The sequence below is a fragment of the Rhopilema esculentum genome, chromosome 17 (assembly GCF_057945365.1).
Source record: "Rhopilema esculentum isolate cy_ngs chromosome 17, ASM5794536v1, whole genome shotgun sequence".
Classification (NCBI taxonomy): domain Eukaryota; kingdom Metazoa; phylum Cnidaria; class Scyphozoa; order Rhizostomeae; family Rhizostomatidae; genus Rhopilema; species Rhopilema esculentum.
The window spans coordinates 1,478,034-1,501,199 of NC_142831.1; the positions used below are offsets into that span (position 1 = coordinate 1,478,034).

General features: G+C 35.9%; 1 protein-coding gene across 4 annotated transcripts in view; it reads right to left on the reverse strand.

Annotated features, from left to right (window-relative positions):
• Nucleotides 1–23,166, reverse strand: part of LOC135683450 (diacylglycerol kinase zeta) — a 50,671-nt gene that overhangs the window by 11,953 nt on the left and 15,552 nt on the right. For all 4 annotated transcript variants that reach the window (XM_065198708.2, XM_065198716.2, XM_065198720.2 and 1 more), the window contains exons 2-26: nt 20,434–20,545; nt 18,164–18,235; nt 17,075–17,102; nt 16,299–16,345; nt 15,759–15,818; nt 14,885–14,950; nt 14,105–14,140; nt 12,383–12,421; nt 11,757–11,873; nt 10,833–10,889; nt 10,281–10,298; nt 9,837–9,911; nt 9,383–9,430; nt 8,305–8,342; nt 8,085–8,145; nt 7,513–7,626; nt 6,672–6,742; nt 5,844–5,916; nt 5,244–5,322; nt 4,684–4,739; nt 4,021–4,086; nt 2,850–2,923; nt 2,241–2,283; nt 1,595–1,660; nt 344–440 (exon numbers count right to left, since the gene is read on the reverse strand). In XM_065198708.2, coding sequence (XP_065054780.1) covers nt 344–440; nt 1,595–1,660; nt 2,241–2,283; nt 2,850–2,923; nt 4,021–4,086; nt 4,684–4,739; nt 5,244–5,322; nt 5,844–5,916; nt 6,672–6,742; nt 7,513–7,626; nt 8,085–8,145; nt 8,305–8,342; nt 9,383–9,430; nt 9,837–9,911; nt 10,281–10,298; nt 10,833–10,889; nt 11,757–11,873; nt 12,383–12,421; nt 14,105–14,140; nt 14,885–14,950; nt 15,759–15,818; nt 16,299–16,345; nt 17,075–17,102; nt 18,164–18,235; nt 20,434–20,545 — 1,613 coding nt within the window. The remainder of the gene's footprint in view (nt 1–343; nt 441–1,594; nt 1,661–2,240; nt 2,284–2,849; nt 2,924–4,020; nt 4,087–4,683; nt 4,740–5,243; nt 5,323–5,843; nt 5,917–6,671; nt 6,743–7,512; nt 7,627–8,084; nt 8,146–8,304; nt 8,343–9,382; nt 9,431–9,836; nt 9,912–10,280; nt 10,299–10,832; nt 10,890–11,756; nt 11,874–12,382; nt 12,422–14,104; nt 14,141–14,884; nt 14,951–15,758; nt 15,819–16,298; nt 16,346–17,074; nt 17,103–18,163; nt 18,236–20,433; nt 20,546–23,166) is intronic.

Here is a 23,166-nt window from a genome sequence, read left to right on the forward strand (position 1 = left end):
TATGCTAATTGATCCAAATAGCATTTGTCACACTTAGCTATTTGGCTTGCATATTTATCAAAGTTAGTGTATCACTAAAGTTACTGATACATTAACATTGATAAATAAAGAACTTAATATTAAAATTACTGGTCTGTAAAAAAAGAGTTTGATAAATGTGTGTTGTATTGTATTTACTAGTCAGTTTTCCCGCCAATATAGGCAAAAGTCACAAAAGAACAGTTATGCCATTATGAACAATGGACGAACGAAGAAAGCCCCCTACAGAGTGTATTTTGACGGAGATTGCTGCAATCAACTGAATCAGAAGTGGTTTTATAATCAATAAACAGAAAAAGGTTACCTCCATCGACCTGCATTGTTATCGACTTGTTAGTGTATAGCATGGCTTGGCTGCATTGGTCAATGCGAACGCCATGTCCACCACATTGCGTTGCAACCTAAAAAAACATTTGATCAACAGTTCAAAGCTGTTAACCTGCTCTGTACCGTAAACAGCTGTACACGCTAGCATGTTTACTGCATCAAAAGTAAAATTAGGATCTCATTAAGACGCAACTTAGAAACAATTCTGTCATGCGCGCCACAGCGTAACCATTGGCCGATACAAAGTATTCAGTGTCTTGAATATATTTACTGAAAAATTTGAAAAAACGCCTAGTACGGATTTTCATTTTTAATTACCATTCAGTTTTAAATGCTCCGGCAAATTTTTCACATTTCAATACAGCAAAATAAATATACATATTAATACATATATATTCGGGCAAAACATGACAGAATGCAATTTCTTGTAAATGGCTTTGAAAAAAGCAAACATTTTACAACATACTAAAAGCTTTTTCGTCTGACACTCCTCAGAGCATAAAACGTCAGAATAGGTTCCGAAAAAACACGATGGAAAAATATATACCCAGTTGTTGGAGTCAATCTACATAAAAACGAAAAAGCCGCCATTGTGTAAACAAAAGGAGTTCGTTTTCTCTCTTGGACTCCATTGGTAATTTTTCTTTAGGCTTGCGGCACTGATTGGTCAACTATACCGGTCTTGTGCTTGCGTTTTTCTGATTGGCCTATTTCGATCCACAACTGGGTATATATTTTTCCATCGTGTTTTTTCGGAACCTATTCTGACGTTTTATGCTCTGAGGAGTGTCAGACGAAAAAGCTTTTAGTATGTTGTAAAATGTTTGCTTTTTTCAAAGCCATTTTCAAATTCTGTACCGCAAAAAAATTGTTCAAATTTCTTGTAACGATACTATAGCAATGAGCACGAGCTTCAAATCTTTGATTGGTTGATACAACAGACACACCCCCCGAGTTCTGACCGATCAGATAACAGTTTCTTGTTTACAGTTTCTTGTTATCTGATTGGTCAGAACTCGGGGGTGTGTCTGCTGTATTAACCAATCAAAGATTTGAAGCTCATGCTATAGCAATGTAAGCCAGAAAAAAACATCAAGCTTGAGAGCAGTATGGTTTCGACTGCTAATTCTTGGTCGCTTTCTTGTTTCACTAATCTTTCTTTAGCAAAACATATACAATTTCAGATTGATAACTCTAACAAAAACTTTGTATAATGTAGCAAAATTACCATCGATGTTGAGGTAAAACCAATTACTTCGATGTAGCCATCGTCACAACTTTGAGGCAGAAAATCCTAAAATGAATTCGCCAGTAAAGATAAAAATCATCAATGTTTAGGAAGTGTGGATCCTTATAATGTAGAAAAAACAACAGAGTTATTGTGGAGCAAACCAAAGCAAATAATAATAAAATAATAATAAAATCGAATGTTTTAACAGGATAACCTATCAGTACAATATGTACTGTTATCATTAGGGTCCTGATTATAGTCTAGATAGTAGTCTACAACATATGTAGTCTAGAATAAACGTCTCCCACCCTCTATAAATTATTTTTAAGAAAATCACAAATACATCCTTATTTCAAACTACTGCTTGCTATTTTCGAGCCTCAGGAGTTATACAAAAACAGCAATGTTTATATAACGAAGCTCATCGTAGCGTTAGAAACATCGAGAGCAAAAAGAAACTGTGGGAACATTATCAAGATTGTATTTATCTGCTATTAATACGTTTTAAAAAACCAGAGTCTTCCTTATATTCCTTCTGTTTCCAGTTTAAGAAGATTGCTAGGCATTCAGCCAGTTTCTTACTATCTGGGAAATTTCTCATCCACCCCCTTAGCTATTGTACAAAAAGAAATTAAAAACTAACCCCGCCAGTGGGATGTCCCCAAGGTGATGTGCCAGCACTGTATCTAATAGAAAGGGGGAAAAAACAGAATAATTAAGTTCACGCAAAAATTCCTTTGAATCTCTAATTGTTAGGGAACCATAATTAGCAAAAAAATTTAGCTAAAACTCCATCAACATTTGCTAAAATGTTTCCCAAATAACAACGGGCACCCTTTCCACAAAGGAAAGAAACCATGGTACCCAGAGAAATCTTGCATCGGTAGATGTCACTGAAGAGTTTTAAATTGTAGTTATTGTAAGTTTAAATTGTAAGTATCATGCAATTATTGGGGATAAAACCAGATAAAAGCAGCATATCCATGAATTGAATAGTAAATCTAATTTTGACATAAAATTTTATAAATATAAATTGTCAGTTGAAACTTGCAGAAAGAAACAGCGGTCACCATGATAATCACAAACGTAGCTAACAGACCAGCGGACCTCGACATCACTCCTTTAAACAATGAAATATAGCTGTCGCCTCGTTTTAAGTGCCTGAAAACCTCGTTATCAACTCAAGACAACTTCCTTTATCAAAATGCAAAAGTGAATCAACTCGATATGGAACTGATATCTGAACACTCACTTTGAAATGTTTAAAAACAGGATACAAACGGGTTTTAATTCATGAATACGCTCAGTTAAATCTCGGCCATCACACTGAAACGTGAAAGAGAAAAAATAAACTTCGCATTAAAAGTAACTTTGATTTAAAAAGCATTTAGCGTCAAAAATTGCATTGACTGAGGAATCGAAATGCGAATGCAGCTTTAAAGAAAGTGCAACCCGGATGGTTAGCCTAGGAAGACTCTTGGATACAGAATAAAGCACAGACAATGCAATCGTAAGTGGCAACTCAAAACGTTTATATATGATTGCAATTGCTCACACTTTGCTTTTGCTTAATTGCAATTTCAATTGCTTAAGAGAACATAAGGTAACTGAAGAGTAAATCGGTACCAACGAATACAGCATAGGCGGGACAGAAATTCATAACAATCCTATTCTTGAATTTAGAAATTTCAATGAAGGGAAAATCTTTCTGCTAGGTAACATTTTGAGCATGAGATTCTTTGATGAAATTCTTTTCAACTATTCAGTATAAAAACAATAACAAATTACCTAAACACTGCGTACGAACTATTAAACTACATAACAAGGATGGAACCCACTGGAGAATATCATGACTACCTCCTGGGAATGGACATATATGCAAACAATACTAATGACACAATTATAAAACTACATATGTATATATTCCGTTATAATGCTACATCATAATATTTCATAAACATTAAAATACTACAAATACATAATACAATAAATATTTAATCCGTTTCTAATTGCACTTCATGGGTAGATAGCAATAATGTCGAGGCTAGCTTTGCTACTACTTTCAAAGGGACAGCTCTGGCTAGAAGTCTGATAATACCTTCAGAACGACTTTCACATGAACTTCTGTTGTGAAGGAGAAACATCCCGTTAATCCTTTCACTAGTGCCGAGACCTCAACGTCGGATTATGTAATTATGAGTCAGTTGTTCACGCTTGATGTTAGATATGGACAAGTTAGGAGCTCGCTAGTATACGCTGAATATGTTGATTGTAAATAGTTCGATTCTGTTCCTGTTATTATAAAATTGTGAAAACCCAAAATGGTGTCATCTTCAAAACAACATCTATATAACAAATAAATATGTAAAAACTGGCAAGAAATTCTACATAAGGCTTCAAATTAAGAGGAGATTTCCACTTACAATCAATTGATCAATGCCTTTATGTAAATCCTTAAATTTGCTCTGTAGAACCTGCCTTCCACCAGCCTGAATAAAAACAAGAATGGTTACGGATGTGATAAAAGAATACTTGCTTGAACTCAGTTGGACTGCAATTTCATGTTGAATTTATTGATCTTGATTAACATAAGTGGACTAGTTTGCAAAAAGTAAGAGTAAAAGACGGACTTATCGAGTTATTCTGTTATTCCGGAGTTCAACTTATTTAGGCTTTTTTGTATAAAAGCAACAAAAAAAACAAGGGAGACAGAAAAAGTTCGAGATAGCTAGAGATCGACTTAAGAGGTAGTTAACTTATTGAGGTCCAACTTTATTTCTACCAAACGATATTGTGCATTGCACAAGAAGAAAATTTCAAGAAGGGTAAGGAAGGTGAAAGCACAATAAATATAAATATATATATATATTTATATCACAAGGCAAAAGCTGACAGGAGGAAAACCTTTCCACAAGGGTGCTGCCAAATTGTATCGAACCACTCTTGGTTGGAATCGAACTCCAGTTCGCTGCTTCAAAAACCCATGCTCATTCCACTGAGCCAAACGGCCCAATGAAATGAGCGAGGAATCTCCGAAGCCAACACTGGAGATTTCACCGTACATACATATATATACATATACACACCTTTCCGTAAAAAACAAGATTTCGAAATCGGCTTGTAAATTTGTCTGGGTTAGCTTCTGCAAATTGTCAAAAAGAAACTGTTATAAAATGAAGGTTTATCTACAAAACAAACATGCCCCGGTAAATCAGGTTTTTGGCAAAATGTGAGGAAAGACTAACAGCAAAATGGAAGTTTTGTTCCTTGATCGTTTTCTGCTTTTTACATACATAAATTTGATTCCATTCGTTCGCATAAACATCTACTCGAACAAAATGCTCAGGTAAACTTCCTTTTAGGAATCTCCGATACGAGTTAGTTCCATGAAAACTCATCTCAAGCATTCTCAATAAGCTTGAACAATATATATTTTATTCGCAATTTAGAAAATAAAGACAAATAAAGTCTATAAAGTAGACGTTCAGTAAACAAACAAAATAAAAATGTTTGATATTCCGAATAAAATATCCCATAAATCATATTGTCAGTAAAGGTGTGTATTGGACACTGAATCACTGATTTATCTAGAACTGGAAGAAGGATCTACAAGAATTATGGTGTAATTTCTAAGAATTCAGAATACCTCTCGATTCGTGGAATTCTAAACAAACATCAGCATCAGCACCAAGACTGAAATAGTTATTCATCACGTTTAAGGGGAGCTGAAAAAGAACGGCACATCATCTCATTTTTCTGTGGTTTTATTCATAAAACGAACTTTAAGCATCAAAAAATATATCAATCGATTGAAGAAAAAACACAGGAGAAGAACAGGCCAGTATTTAGGGTCAAAGGGAGCTATTTGAATGAAATAGTCTACTCATAATTGGGCAATAAAGTCACGTTTTTGTCGAGAAAGACCAAAATCATGGTTCAGAGTTAAAGTGGAGCTCAATTTTTGGTTCATGTTCGGCGGTTACTGGAGCGAAAAAGAAGCCAATCTTTAATAAGTATCACTTCCATCTTGGGGTCAAAGGTTAAGGGTAATAACGATTAAGCTCACTACACAGGCTTTTGACCGCAAGACGGGGGCTGCCTCACGTTCGCTCCCAAAACACTAGTGAACAGACATATAAACAAATGTTTCCTACACATCTCCTTGCATACATTCAAAAACAGCTATCATAGCTAAGCCACGGAAGGCAACTTGTCCTAAAGAAATTCATTACTACCAGATTTGTACCTTGCTTTGTGCCTCCTCCCCAGTGTCAGCTTCATCAGGAGATCTTTGGATTGATCGTACATCCAAATTCCACCTACAGAGAAAACAGCGCGAGCGAAGTTAACAGGACAGGTGAGAAACTGAAAGAACATAAAAATAAACGAATGCAAATAGAATAACGCAATTTGCTAGACATGTCGAACTTCGAACATAGCTTTACAAAAAGAAGCACGTAACCTAACTAGAGTAACAAAAATAACGATTTTAATTTACTTTAATTTGAGAAGCCAAAATGCTGATTTAGGAAATATCGAATGCATAAATAACTTTTATTCTTCTAAAATTATACAACTCTAATACAAAAAATTGCTCTTGAAATAACTTTTTCGGAGACGAAAACTATGTTGTCACTAAACTTAGCTACAATCCTTGCCAAAAATAATTGGAATGCCTTTCCATTGCAGTATCCAAATAAACAAAGCAAGTCTAAAATTACCTTACCAAAATATCACTGCCGCTTCAAAAATTTCGACCCCTTCTCTCCGTAAAAATTTGATTTATTTTCTCAATACCTTCATACAGCTTTCAGTGGAAAAAGTTTTACCTTCAGGATCAAAACAGCCCAATTGAAAAACATTGTAATGGAGGGAGGGTAGGGGGGAGGGGGGATTTTTTGAAAAAAGCTTTAGCTTTGCGCAACTGTTCCAATAATTGTGGCAAGGATTGAAGCTAGGTTTAGAGCAGTCTGAAATATTAAAGGAAGTAGGACATATGAAATAAAGATTAATTACGAAAAAGATGAAGAGATTTATAAAATCGATAATTTAATGGCACAATGGCATAATATACCTGTCTAGCTTCTCAACAACACCACTCTCGATTTGAGTTAAAATTCGAGAAAGAGGCTCATCGGTATATCCCTAAAACCGAAAGTGTAATGAGTTTTAAAAAGGAAAAACGAATTGCAAAAGCGTCCAGCATAGTTTTAATAGGGTACACACATATATCTTTAAAAATAAATCTTCTTTGTTTCTCATTCGCTGTGGAAATATTCAAATTATGCAAGAGTTAAAAAAACTTGTTGAAATAAATAAATTCAACGCCAATATTTCAGTTTGTTTTAACAATATTAAAAAAAAAACAATGAGTATACGATAAAAAGTATTAAGTTACTGAAAATCCTGCTGCACTGAGCAAGGCCTTCTGCTCACATAAACATCTGTGCCTTCAAAAGCCTCGTTACATTTGTATTCCTGTATCTGTTATACTTAAATCCTGGCACCAGTTTCTCCATAGCAGATTTTTTCCAAGACAGGCTCTATAAATATCTATCTCCATACTTCAAAAGCTACATACATGCAAGCTGTTGCATATGATCGCACTAAGCTGCAACATAGAACAGTCCTTCTCTACACACCCATATCCACATTTGACTATTAAAGGGACTACTACTGTTTTGGTGCTGCCCTTAATTATCAGTTAAAATATGGTCGACTTTAACACAAATTCTTATGTGTCTAATTACAATTGGTCAAAAGAACAGGACGGTTCTGAGTTGTAACTCTGAGTTTCACGCTATCATCAGACAATTACTTGAAGCGCTGATTATACGTTATCAAGCATAACATGACAGACAGTAGATAGAAATATTCACTGCATTAGAAAATTTATTCATAAAGAAATGACATACACCACCCCATCCAAGGAATCTTGACAAGTCGTTTCCAGTTCCTAACGGCAAAATGGCGACCGGGGGCGTTGGATTCATTTTGAGACGGTCGATTTCTGACAGGACCCAGCCCACCTGAAAAGGAAGACGATTTAAAACTAGATTTTTTTAGATTTTAGGAAAGTAGTGAGACAACCATATGAAATCTTTAACCGAATGATGAACAAGATTCGTTGCTGATGATGAATATGATAGACGAACTGCTAAGACTTTCATGCAAAAGAGCTGCTTTGTGGTCTAGATTTGATGGGCTAAATCGTCAGAATGAACTTTATCATATTAAGGTTGTCAAGGACACAGCCTGAGTTAAATAAAAAAAGAATTATACACTCATGTTTAACCTAAAGGCAGGTAAATTGCAATAAAAGACGAGATAAAAACTTAACAGCGAGATAAAATAAACTTACGACGGAGAAGTGGATATCAAACATGCATTCAGGGTGAGATACAAGAAGAAGTTAACACACTCAATTTTAGGCAAGTAAATTGCAACAAAAGGCAAAAATGAAAAATACAAAGTAATGTAAACCTACAGAACCATCTCCACCACAGACGAGAATTCGAAGATTAGGTACTTTTCTATACAATTCCAACCTTCAAGAAATATTTGATGCCATTAAGAACCCATGAACGAATTTTTGTCACAAAATTATTTGAAAGAAAGAATAGTTAAAAAGGCAACAAATGAATAAAATAAATATGCTTCCAGAGAAAAAAAAGTGATGTTGAAATTGATTGACCAAAGATACTCACCCAAACCTTGGTCCACCATCAGACATTAGGTCAAAAACCTTAAAATGAAAATCGATAAAGACAACATAAAAAGCCGTCGGTCAATAAAGCATTTGATTGGTTCAGTTGTCCAAACAATGGATATTGTCCAATGCAATAAAAAGCCTGACTGTATCACGACTAAAAAAGGCGCTGGGAGATTTGCATAGTTAACTTGTAAACAAATACAGTACCGGGCACAGACGTTATAATACATGGGGATTAAAAAAAGACAAGTAAAAGGATTTCCCTAAAAAGCCAGCCGAGGGCTTTATGCTAACCTAAATCAAGTCGTCTTTGCACCTCTTTCAGTGTGCAGGGGTCAACAAATTTCTATCAGAGATTCAGAAATTGCTATCAAAGCAGAGTCCAAGGTAATTGTCAAGGAAAAGCAGAGGCATATTCCGGCATAATGCTGTGAGACACATTAAATATAATATGCATTTAAAGGCCCTTGCGCAACCAGCATGCTTAGCGGCAGCTTTCTTGACAAAATTAACTGTGTTTTGTATTTTCATACAGTACGATACTAGGCCGGTTTTGAAAATATAGTCGCAAGGCATGCCGGTTGCACAAGAGCCTTTAAAGGCCATCGACGGATACAATAGTCTCTCAAGCAACTATTGGGCAATCAAAAAGCATCTGAGTGATATCATCCTTATCGTCAGGCAAATTGTCGATCGGCAGATGGCCTAAATCACTCAATTATATGTCGATAGCTTAAGAATAAGCGAAAACGATAGAGCTGTAATGCTTGCAAAGAGTCTTGATACAATAACGTCAGTTTTCAAGGGCAAATTTAGATATCCCCTTCCCCCTTTGAACAATGTTTACTACCAAACGACGTAGGAGATAGGAAGTACGTTTCTTTCTGCGACTTTTATGATAATTGTCTAAATTATCAACATTGTTCAGGGGCAAAAGATGCGGAAGTAGGAGAGCTGAAAAATATAAAAACACAATGCATATATCTGGATGTTTACAGAATTTTTGCCATGATTGTAGCATTACACACAAACGGAGTTGGTAAGAGGAAACCAATTCACAAGAGGATACTAACCTGTCTTGGGTTGAGTAGCCACTGAAATTTCTCCATAATTTTCGTTCCCTGCAAAAAAGGACAAAATCTACAATTTTGTATAGACCTGGATCGGGATATGTGGGGTAAAATTGTTTTAACCAACTTTGCAGGAATGGAATCAGTTGTCATCAAGCCCGAAAGGCTAGCTAGCAAACGTCCTCCTACCGTCTGGTGATTGGTCTCATTCACTTGTCTGAATTTCTCACATTGTTATCTTGTTTTCACCATAAGCGAAAGCCAAATCCCCAGCCCCCCCCCCCACCCAAATTGTTTATGATGTATTTAGCTAAACTCGTAACATAAATTCAGTTAATTCACCACGCAATCCATCCCATCTCTAGCCTTTTCCACACAACAATCCTAATGTAAATGCAATTCACATGAATCAATTGATTAACAGATTTCGGTACATAAAAGGCCTCAGAATTCAAACCTGATTTCCACCACTTTTTGGGTTCACAAAGACAATTATTGGAATCTTATCCTCGCTTCCCGGTATAGGCTTGATCTTAAAAAACAAAACGATAAAATATTCAGATCTGAAGCAGCGACCAAGTATTTGATGATAATGAATAAATATAAAGACATTTTAAACCGATCCTTTATCATAGTCTCTGCAATTCCTAGAACAATACGATGCTGCCATTCACATTTTAAGTAACCCTCACAAAAGTGAGTCATAACTTGTAAAGAGGGTGGCAGTACCACATGGGCCTTGTTTTAAAGCCTTCCCTTCGATTGAAACAATGACCTTTAACATCAGAAACTAACTGTTACAAACTCCTGGTTTTTTGCGCTCTACACTTTGCCCTTATCATCAATTATGCTCTTTTTAATATTACATCAAGTAAAAAATAGAAAAATAAACACATCTTACCACAAAAGCACGTCTTTCCTGGGGACAAAAAGAGTCTACATCAGCAATTAGTGACAGTGTTGATAAAAAACAGACTTCCATCTGAATATACAGACGCTAAATAGTGAGCTTTTAAAATGCGCCCAGATTGGAAACGGCCTGTGATATGCCAGTGAGATCCTCCTCAAAAACACAGTTACTTGTTAAGCATCGAGCCTGAACAAGCATCAACGTTTGACGATTAGTTGAAAGTATAAAGTGGGGAATAAAGATGACTTATAAAATGTCAGAAGAACGAGAGATAGAAATTATGTCATAATGAAGCGATTTGGTGCTATCCATCCATTCAATAAAAGGGCGGTTAGTGTATGCGGTTTCAGTCCAAGGGCGGCTTCTTTTGAAGAAAATATAATATCAAAATGCTATAACACAGAACCATTCTGATGTAAGCATGTACAGCTCTGCTTATAGGACACCGAGTACCAAATGACGGATTGATAAACAGTAATGTCCAGACACAGTCACGTGATAATTATTATGCAATATACCCCCTTTATTAAGCATTGTTCATACCCTACTCGACCGCCTTCGTGTGGCCCTCCGTTGTTTACCCGGCATCGTTGTTGAGTACTAAGAAAGAAAGAAGTTAATGAGCTTTGGTAACGCAAAATTTGAAGAAACCAAGAAAAAGAAGAAACATAAATACTACAGAACACTTAGTTCCTCAGCATATAAACGCCAGATAATAACCAGTGGCAAGCTGAAAATTTATATCCAGATGAGGATCAAAAGTTATGTGAGAGGAAGAAGGAGACGTTTCATTGGTGCCTTGTTTTGACCAATCGGCTACGTCATACAAAGGATCTTGACTTGCGTAGGTGGAAAGAGTTTCGTCTCACACTTGGACTCTTAAACTGAGTGAGAGTTAGCAGCTGCTATTTTCATAGAAGCACGAAAGAAACCGAAATTTCCAAAACCTTTGTAAGATGATAAATGATATGTAAATATGTAGAAACAAGAGTTCGCAAGGCTGTGAAAAAGTTCCGCCAATAACAATATCTTCCATTATTAATTCATTCAAGTATTTTAACAAACTTATTTCCAAATTATGATTGATGAAAAAACCACCCGTTCCGTGAGAAATAATTATCTTGCAAAATTTGCAAACAACGAGGATTCATCACCGTAAACAAAAAGCCCTCGTGGAAGGCCTACATGTGTATCAAATTAAGCCAACGGTTGCTTTGGCAAATAATCACAACTATCAGCTTCAGTCTTTAGATTCCCGTCTTTTACAATAGCTTTATAATTCTCAAGCTTCTTCACGTATCTTATACTCTTCAGGCAATTCGACAAAATAATTCGAGAAAAATCTTTCTACTCATTTCGAAATAATTTCCTTCAAAATAAACACTGACTGCTTGATATACTAGCAGATAATTAAAGGAGACGCAACAATTGAATTCCCTAGAGCAACTGTACTGTCACGTGGCTAACCTTACGAGGAGGAAGCTTCACAATCCAAGATGGCGGCACTATCAATCTGTGGTGCATTCCAAGGGTACATTTTTCATCCATATACATATCCTTGGAACACTCTGGTTTATTGTGGACCTGAAATTATGAATTTTACTTGTAGCTTTGAAAATAGCCGAAAATATTAAGTAAAGCAAATTGTGTCTTTGGAATACATCGAAAAGCTTACAGCGAAACATTAACGTGAAAAGTCTGGTGTAATATTCTAAAATGATGAAAACATTATTATTTTAAAATTCAAAATTAGGACACCATTATACAAAAAAATCAAGCATTGGTCCTCGGAAGATGGAAATCTGCGGCGCGAAGAGAAAGTTGTTCTTAGGGTTTGAAGGGGTTTTTACAGCGGGAACACAAAATGGTTTGAAAGTAAAATATTCTATGGCATTTTATAACTGCAACCCCCCCTCGTCCTCCCCAAATTGAAAATATAATTATCACTAAAGCCAAAAAAAGTTTTAAGTTGACTTGCCTAGCGAAAAATTTGCTTCCCGTGAGCTTGTCACTTTACCAACAAATATGCAACATTTTTAGGAAAAGAAATTTTAGAAAAAAGTTCAAAAACGCTGAATTTGATGAAGACTTACAGCTTTTTTGCACCAAGAGCAATTTACTGCAATCATGTCCTGTAAAAAACAAACAAAAATATTAAAGCATTAGAAGCAGTGAAGAGTCTGGCAAAATAGAAGTTGGGTTGAGGGCGGGGAAGTAATTCATTTTGATAGAAGCAGCAGGGGAATGCTAAAAAACAAGGGGGGTTCTTGCATAAAATATTCAAAAACAACAGCAAGAAATAAAGCAAGAGAGGCAGGGAAAAGGCAGAAACAACTGTAGAATTACCGGTAGGGACAATAAAGAAAGGGGGTAGTGTAGAAAATGAACTGTTAAAAAGGCAAAAGTAGAGATATGGAAGGGGGTAAAAAGAAGAGGTCAGACACGAAAGGGGTACAAAAAGTGTCAAATATGCTATATCAAAACGAAGTATAAAACGATTTCCTAAAAACTTTATTATTTGGTTATTGAGTTACTCAGCAAGCCGTCAAACACGATAAAGAAAAGGATTATTTTGAATACGCTGGGTAATAAGAGCGAGGGCCAGTAGAAGGATAATGTATTTTTAATTAATTTTAATGAAATGATTGCAGATGTAGAGAGATGGCAGGTTGTCACACAAGTTCATGCTCAAGATATTTCAACCGTGTGCTTAGATGTAAGCATATCACACAGAAAGATGACATACTAATGAAAAGAAAGTCTCCCTAGTGAGAGGAAAGTCCATACGAAGGGTGTGCTAACAACCTTGTTTAAAGGGCCTCTCAGGCAAAAACATCGTATTCACTTCAATTAACAAGTTTCTGTTGCGGTAGGCATGGTGAAACTGTTTTTATAAGTATTAAGTTACAAGGTTGAAAATTTGCCCCTTTCCGGAAGAAACGAGCAAAGATTTGGTTTCTGCTAGGCATGTTCGCCTTTAATTGCTTCCTAGGTCAAAAATTAATGTGCACTTAACGAAACGTATGAAAACACCCATTGACTGACAAAATAGAATTTTCAAGTTGAAAAATTCAAATTAATATTTCAATTCAAAATCTGTCGGATTAACGTGATCAATTTATTCATAATCACGCTATGTTGAACTGTGATTTGCCTTAAATCTTGTACATGCGGTTTTACGCACAAGCTTTTTTGCTGGCAATTAAAGAGATTGCCTGTATATCCTGTAACACAACACATCCTAGAGCTTCATATACAGATTCTGAGAATCTGAAATATTCGTTCAAATGAAATAGAACAGTATTTATCAAAGGCAGGTCCATCTTGCGAATTTCAAAAGGTACAAGCTCTTCATAGGTAGACAAAGTCTTGCGGAGAAAATATGAAGTAAAATCTAGGCCACAGTATCACCACACCCGAATTCCTTTCCTCGTTAACTCAATAAACTAATTATCGAAATTCAAGCATTAATAGCTTGAAAACTATATATATAGAGAGTTTACAAAACATGTAGCGAACTGAATTCCATTAGATTAGCAAGTAGAAGGGGATTGCAAGTTTTGCTTGACAGATCCCTTGTCTTTTATACACTGTTGTAATTGAAATGAATTAAGCAATCATTTGAGTAAACTAAAGCTTTTCGTCTGACAGTCTTCAGAGTTTAAAACGTCAGAACATAGACAAAGCTTTACTTTACTCAAATGTTTGCTTTTTCAAAGCCATTTTCAAGTTTTGTACCACCAAAAGGTTGTTTGAAATGAATGAATTAATACCCCACAAACTGATCAAAATAACTTTCTCAAAAATAAACGTACCTTGGCAGATTGGAATGATAACATTGATTGAAAATACTAAAACGAAAACGAAAAATCCAGTTTAATAATGTTTTTTACAAAGCCATTTTCAAGTTAACACGTAAAAGAACAATAGATAGTTCTTGTATCGAAATAAAAATGATTGGCTTAAGTGCCAAGGCTGTTATGAACACCACTAAGTCGAGAAATATAAAAAAATCAAACAAATTTGCATGAAATGTCCAAGCTTGCAACGTCATAAGTGAAATTAATACGAAATGCTCCTTTTGAACAGAAAGCATTTTATTTTTTGGTGCCCTTTTTCCCTTGAAAGGATATATAACAAAGGTTTGGATGTGATTACATATTGAGGTCCTCTATACTAAGCATTTAAATCCATTTTCTCTTAGGCTAAATTCTTAGACTAGAAATAAAAACTTCGCTTGCCCCTTTTACCTCTTACAAAACCTCTTTCGCTAACAGTCGCTTTTTCATCCTCTATTTTTACATTGTTTTTCCTATATCTACAGGTTTCTGTGGGGCAAATTTACAGCTTCACGTGTCGAATCCAGCCGAAGCGAATTACAGGAAGGCATATCTTTTACAGGAAGTTAAAAATGGAGAAGGTTCAAGACTCTGAAAGGACTAAATGAATCAAGCCCTTGGATCAGAATCTATAGGCCTTCGACTCACAAGATGAAATAATCCCAGCTATTTCAATCCACAATTTACCGCAAGAAAGTCATTTAGCCATCAAAATATAAACACATTATGTTAGCAGGATGAGAAAGAGCAGCGTACTTTGCCACATGTATCACATTTGCCGTCCTGTTTCCGTCGATGCGCTACATGGTGAAGTGGAAACGGCTGCAATATCAAATTATATAATAATATTTCATGAAATATTATTCAAATAATGAAATATTATTTGATGAAAAGCAAATACCGATAGGGCAACCCAATTAAAATCGTGTCATACATGTCAAGAAGATTTTTGGCTGTATTAGCCAATCAAGAGTCGCCTAAGGTCAGAGAATGCTTATCTGCTTCACGACAACTAGCAAAACTTTTAATACTAACAGTTAAGCTTGACTTATCACACAATTATTTACAATGAAACGGAAACTGAAACAATATAAAATTCGTTAAAATATCAAAATAATAGCAAGTGACTGAATCAAAAATAAAATAAGACCATGTTCACAAGGATTTGGCAGTGAATGTTGTAATTTATGCATATTGAACATGATCATGACAAATTACATAAAGTAAATATATAACAGGACTATATTCACAGAAATGAGGCCATTTTCAGATCTCCCTTATTGAATTGTGGAAACTGCACACACAAAAACAGATAATTGCCAAAAGACGAGAAAACGGGATATAGGCATCTGAGCATCAATGAATCTAAAAGTGTGCTTGGAAATAATTGAAACTCCATGTCATGCAACTTTCATGCCTCAAACAACATGTGTTAAAACATGCCTGAAACTCGAAGCCAAGCAGTTGGTGGGTAGACAACGTAAAAATACCATAGCTTTTCAGTTTTGAAAGATAGCTGGGCTAATTAACTATTTAAACGGGAAGGCAGCATTTCATTCTTGAAATAATCATTTCTGATCAAAAAAGAACTTCTATGTGAAATATTTATCAACAGTATTACAAAACATACCAGCTTCAACGTTGCAGCTGATCCTTCGACAAAAGTTGGCCTGCACTTGCAGCTGTTTATCTAAAAACAATAAATTATATGAAAAAGACTTTGCTTATATCTAACATTTAATAGAATTTAAACTAAAAACGCGAAATGTTAAAAATATTTGCTGTTTTAAAAAATTATGGTAAGAATCATCACAAATATATATCATCAAAAATAATACAGCGTGGTACATAGTAGGTGTTTGGTTTAACCAAAAGTTCGTGGAGTTCGTGGCCTAGTGTTTGTATCAATGAGTAAAAAATAATAAAAAATGTGAATCGTGTTGAACGAAATTTCTTCTGTAAGTACTTTTAATAAATCATGATGCTCGTTGAGTGAGGGAAAATCAAATGTGAAGCCTTCAACATCTTTTTTTTCATCTTACAAAGCACAAAAGTTCATGCACTGCCTTTTTCTCATCGTTTGAGACTTTGGAGCGTGGACTTCGGATTTTTAAGAGATGAAACAGTGTTGTTGCAAGATTGTAATATATGTAAGTATGAGAAAAGCTACCCTTTCTAGCTGCTCAATGCATTTTTCATGAACCAAAACTTTACAGCCTGTAAGCAAACAAAATATTGTAAATAAGCAAGCAAACAAATAGGTTCTTAAAAGACTTCCAAACATTAAAACATTTTTCTACGAGACGAATTTCTGCGCATTTGAAGTATCTACAAAATGAGTCCTATTCAATTAAAAAAAGATAGAAAATTTCAAACAAAAAAGAAATACAGGGACTTATGAATTGGAAGACTCAAAGTAAGAGGCACAATTTTTTGCAATTACAGCCACAATTGAATCCAATGGCTTACTGTGAAGAAATTTTCTCAAATCACGTTATCTCCTATTCCATTAACTCGGCCTACAGATCGTTGCTGACATTCTCTGGCGATAACTTTGATCAATTATAAGAAATAAGGATTAAGAAATTGGAAAACTTACAATATGAACGCAAAGCTTTGGAATAAGAATGCAATATTGAATAATGCGGGTTTGCAGAGCAGATTTTTCAGGCATTTTTCTTGAAAGGCATTGTTAGAATCAAATAAAATAACATTGCAGTGGCGAAGATGAGAAATTTGCTGGTGTCTGATGCAAAAGGAATGATGATAAGTGTATAACGAGTAACAATTGTGAATTATTAACAATGAAATACAAAAAAACATAATTCTTTGCTTTTTTCAAAAAGAAATCATTTTGAATAATGTTTGTAGATGTTCGTAGGAGGTTCTTGAGCAAACACCCAGAAAACGACTCAGATCTGGAATCACAAAAAATATATAACTTACTTGCACATTTTTTCCTGTTTCCCGATTTCTACAATTGAAGTTATTGGAATGGAATTAAAACAAGAAACAGAGAAATACAAATAATTAAAATTCTATGACGAAATGTAACGAAAGTAGAGAAGATATTTTGCTATCACAAACTTCAGGCGCAGTTTTTTTGAAAAATGACAATACTATGTAAGAAAGCCTTACACTCAAACAATGCCTAAAGGATAATACACAAGGATCGCTGAGCATAATACAGATTGAGGGGGCTAAAACATCTTTTTTTGGGGGATGGGGGGTTTGAATATGCTCAAAACCAAGAGCATGGCGATTTTTGTATGGTTTTTGTACAGTCTGGAAATTATTGGGGGGCTAAAGCTCCCGTAACCCCCCCTCTGCTTCCGCGGTCCCCGATAATACAAAAATGTTCTGGAAAATAACACATGGGAGCGATCAACATGACATCCAGGTATAATGAGCAAAATCCGGGGGGCAAACGCTAACAACCAGCTAAAATGTAATCAGGTTAGTACATCGGGTACAATAAAACACCAGCAAAGATCAATATGACGTAAAAGTTGTTCGGCAGAATCTCTTGAAGTGCTGCTAGTTAATTGATTTCTCAATAACAATTAGGAATTAGGTACCGGTTGTTCGTTATTAATATGAGCATAATGCAGCCTGATTTGCAGGAAACTAGAGCCAGTTTAAATTAAATTATAATAGCAAAACAGCAATAACAAGCAGGCTCGTTCAACTTGATTAGCGTCCATATTTAAATACAGAGTGTCTCTAACAGATTTAACAATGATTGGTGCCAGAAATATGAATACTCACTCAAATTATCTTATCCTAACAGTTCTTTATACCTGAGAGAGCGAGTGAGCGTTGTTGGGAATACTGTTCAAGGCTCACAATGCAATAAAACGAAGGTCACAAAGGCTGAAATTAGGAGGGCGATGGGCCTTTGCCAGTGAAATTTTTAGCCTAATTGTCAATTTTAGCAAGAAAACACCCTCCCATTTCAGCTGAAAACCCATGTTAAAATTACAAGAAAAGGCAGAAAAAACTCCTCTGATACCCAAACAAAATGAGCTGGCTCACCTTGCAGTCTTGGATATGGCAACCAGAAGCATCGGCATCCAGCCAAATATGTCCGCCATTTACGGCAGATGTCTATATGAAAATGGTAAAATAAATTTTGAGAAAGAAAACACAATGCAATAAGTGAAAAACATATTAAATAGATAGTCAGAACAGCAGGGAAACCTAGTCAGGAGCCATGCTATACGCAAAGACAAAAGAAATCTGAAGATGGTATTGCAAGCGGGCTGTGTTATGTTGCTAAGATCCTAACAAGCTACGATCAGGGTTGTCGTGAGATCGAGCTTGTGATCGAGATGAGATCGAGACTAGGCCCCTCTCCCTTGTTAAAATTTAGATAGATTTTGAAGGGCTCATCCCCCATCCAGTGAGCGTATGGTAGGTTGGGTTAATACTCAACTGGCATATGTTTAGTATGTTCTTGCTTTGATTCTAAAGCCAAAACATGACGTTTGGAGATAACATATGATGATAATGGAAGATCCGTTGCATTGACTTATTCGATGTTGATTCATCGAAAGGATTTGTATGCTCAAAAAAAGACGCGAAACAGCTTAGATCGCACTGAATACGCGATTGTCATTTTCTCCCTGTACCAGTAAACAGGAGCGAACGCTTGTCTCTAGACAAAATGATGACGGCATAAAAAGATATGACTGAGCTATGATGTAATAGCTAAAGCAACACCATTCATCACTTCTAAATCTACGAAATAAGCTAGATCTGCTACAAACTATCTTAGATGGGACAAAATGTGCACAGGATCTTTCTCCATCAAACTAATGTATTTTCGTTTTGGTTCTAAAACTATAGGGCTAGGCCACAATAACTGAAACTCGTTAGTAAAGCTTGGGTTTTTCAATGGTCACATTCAGGTAAATTTAAAACGGATTACACGTATCTTGCATCCTTGGAGGTGTTTGACGGTGGTATTTCTGATTATGTAGCCAAAACACAACAACGCTAAATAATAGTTTCTATGACGTCATCAACTTGCCGATCTGCTTCGAACGTCCGCGAAAGGAGGTAAGCAACAGAGAATTCGTTTAACCAACATAAGTGTCTTCTACAGGGGCGAAACTACTGGGGGGGTATGGGGGGGGTGCTGCACCCCTCCAATCTTCAAAAAAGCAGATTTTGTCGGGCAAATTTATGGCTGCTAGTGTATCTGTCGGGCAAATCTGGAAATTTTCTTTAGGTCGCACTTTTATTGCTACTTTTTGCCCTAGGTTGGCTTTTTAATTCATGGTCTTTTCCCCCATCTTTTTTTCAATCTCCTCCCAGTTGGGGAAACAAAACAGAAAGGAGGCTAGGAACAGCAACATATATACATTTCTGTCTTTCGTCCGTCCACTGATCAGCGCTTTCGTCTGGAGCTCAACGCGCACATGTTTATCTTCGCCTCGAGATGAAGTCTGAAGTATTGATCGACAGCAAAAGTATAGACAGAAAGTAAAGTGTGTTTTTGTTATGGTGAATTTAGATATACGTACTTTGTGCTTGGGTGTCTAAAAATATTGAAATTGCTTCCGGAGCAACCGAAAATTGAAAATGAAACTCAGAGAATGCAACTGAAGCTCTTTTTTGTTGGAACATTGTAATCTGCGTAGCTGTTTCTAAATTCCGAAATTTCCAAGCTGTGTTTTGGTGTTCCACTTTGATAAAATTGAGACCCTACTTCAATCTCTTTTTTGAATTGCTCTCTTAATAGCTAGGTGATTTAGAAAGTGAAGACTTTTTTTTATAGAAAAGACAGGCCTTACAAATGCTTGCTTATCGGAAACAAATGTTTATAGCCAACACCAGAAAAACTAGAGGCATATTTTTTTACTCAAAACAAACAGCCTGAGTCTAAAGACCCTCTCTCGGGCTTCCCGATGATTTCAGCCCTTGAGGCGATGTGCTCTAAAAATGAAGTTCATGTAGGACACGCCCTTTCATCAAGCATGCCACGCCCTTTCGTCGGGCAACTAAGCTTCATACCCCCCTAATGGAAATAGTGAAGTTTCGCCCCTGGTCTTCTATACTGGCAAAAAATTAGGAGTTAGACAGAAGATGAAGCTCACATACGGTTGATTGCATAGCAAACTTTAAGGGTGTGTTTGTTACATTATCTTTATTATATTCATAGACAGGGTTTTGAGATTCTAGCGATGGCTTTTTAAACGACCAGAAACGGCCAGAAACGGCCAGAAACGGCTAGAAACGACCAGAAACGACCAGAAACGGCCAGAAACAAATGAAAAATGGCATCTTGGGAAAGTACTCACGCTCCAGTCAACTTTATCCGGAAAAACCTGTTTCCTTGCGTTTTGAAACCAATTTTCAGCTCTTCCCTCCACATGTGACGGCGTATCAGAATGTGGGACTGACATGGCCTTCCTGATAAAAGAATAAAACAAAAGACATCAATCTCTGTCAAACGATAAAATGGTCTGAAATTTTCCGTGAAAAGCTTGAGGAAAACGTACTTTACAAATAATTAAAGGGGTATCGTGCCGGATTAAAAATTCAAAGACGAACATGCAAAAAACTTATTCTGTGAAAAGTAAAAAATTTATTTCTCCACTTAAAAAAGCTCTGCTTTAGAAAATACTTGCTTATTGGTCTTAACTTTTAAAACCATAAAAGAACAACATGGGATATGATAAAAGTAGCCCGAAGGTTATGGTCGTGTCAGCTTGATTGAAAGAAGAGCAAAGCAGGATTTGGATACGGTGGACTACAATCGTTTCCAAACGACTTGCTACGCTAACTTCAATCTGGTTCAAATAGTTTAATTTAATGGATTTCAGCTACCCTTCCATCGCCTCTTGGACAAAGTTCAATAACTACTAAGTGACGAATGAGGTTTTCAGTCTGCATTCTTTCGTATAGTCTGAGCGATATTTGTTTAACAATCACCATTATTGTTGGGGAGAATGGTTTTTGACGAGAATGGTTGTGACGAGATCAGGGGAAATCGCTATGAAGGGGGGGGGGGGGGATATAAAACTCAAAGAAATCCTTACTAACAAAGGTCAAGATATTTTGTAAACGATATATAATGAAAAAACTATACGTAAATTTCCCCTCTTGTGTGTAGCTATTAATCTCGAGGCTAATTGCAAACGTTTATGGCTACAGGTGAGCGACACTCTAGCAACTAAAAAAGCTTGATAGCACACAAAAAAGCAAAACAAACAATAACAGTGTAAATCATATTGATAAATCATGTTTGGGTCGCGAGTATCCAACAACCCCCCCCCCCCCCCTAGATCGAAAAATCTCTATTTTCATTCAAACGCATTTCGAAACCCTTCCCAATTGCGATCATACATCCTACAAACTAAATTATTATTCAAATACTTTGACTGAACTTATTTTGAAGCTCATTAGCCAATTGAAGCAAGGAAATTCTCTTAATTTATAGAGTATAGTTCCATTCATTGTTCCAAAAAGATATGATCGAACCTGATGCCACATTTTTCTTATTTCACGATATCCTGGACACCTGATCGACATTATAAAGCCACTAATCGCTTAGTTTCGTATCCACTGTCTATTGGTAAAATAAAATCGGGATAAGAAAAGTCTAGGGAAAATTGAGGCGAGAAAAAAAAACTTGTTCACTTGCAGAAAATTTAGTCATCTTCTTCGACTAATTTTTCCTAAAGAATAGAATATAATTTATGCAAAAACGATCTAGCTTTTCATAGTTGTCTTAAAAAACGGTATTTAGCTTCTGGAAACTGTTTGCTGACAAGTGGGCGTACATGACTGCAATTTACATAACAAAGGTATCGAAACCTTTGCAGTGTGGTCTTAAAAACTTCTAGAAAAGGAAGACAAACGTAACGCTATAGGAGCCCCAAGGATAACTTTGCCCCGTTTGACAGGCAATTTTCAATCAAAACATTTTCACGACCTTGTTCTAACGTAGATACCAACTTTTTGCAATATGCTACCGAGAGACTACGGATGCCTGGCAGCAATTTGCCATATTTTCCTGATAAAACTGATGTATTGCAGGATTTAAATTGAGGAAGGGGTTTAAGGTCAAAAATATAGGTACTGGGGTTTATTACAGGAAACTATACTACTTACAAATCTTGTTTAAAATTTTGAGCAATTAAGCGTTTCACGCATCTAACAAATGGGGAAACGGTACATAACATACACGCTTTTATTATAAAAACAACCCTTAAAAGAAACATCAGGCTGAAATTTGCCCAAAAAATAAAAGCAACATAAGAAACAAGGCACGCTGAAATTCGACAAAACTCAAGAAATAAAATACAAGCAAAGCTTGAAAAATGAGAGAACAGGCTAACTCGGGACCCTATGCACAGGAGGAAAAATAAGGAACACCAGGTTGAACTGAAATTGGAGCCAATTGTACTTCTGAAAAAACGTGTAACTGCATTGGGCTTTCTCAAGAGGAGAAAAAGTTGCCTGCTTAAAAACGTACTAGAAATTGCTTTCCGCCTGAATTCAAAATTACTGATTCTGAATATTTAGGGCAAACGTTTCTCAATTTTCAAACAAGGGGTGCTTCTTTTAGCTCCTTGGTGCTCAAAATCTGACCAGGAGAATTTTTAAATTGGTGAATTAGAGGTAGAACTGAAATGCAAAAAAATAGGAGGCCTATTCTATGCGGAAAACCAGCTACTGTAATATAGAAAATACAATAAAAATACTTTATTTCATCATAAAAACATAAACGTATGTGACACCAAAGACAAAGTGCATAGAAAACATCAGATCTTAAATTATAAAAAATCCCACAAAAATTGAGTAAGGAAAATGGGTTACATGCTTAAGATCCATTGTATAACAATACATAGCATTTAGAAAACACAAAAAGTGAACCACACAAAACATCGATAGAAAAATCTTTTTTGTGGTACAGAACTTGAAAATGGCTTTAAAAAAGCAAACATTTCACAACATATTTACTAAAAGCTTTTTCGTCTGACACTTCTCAGATTATAAAAAGTCAGAAAAAGGGTCCGAAAGAACAC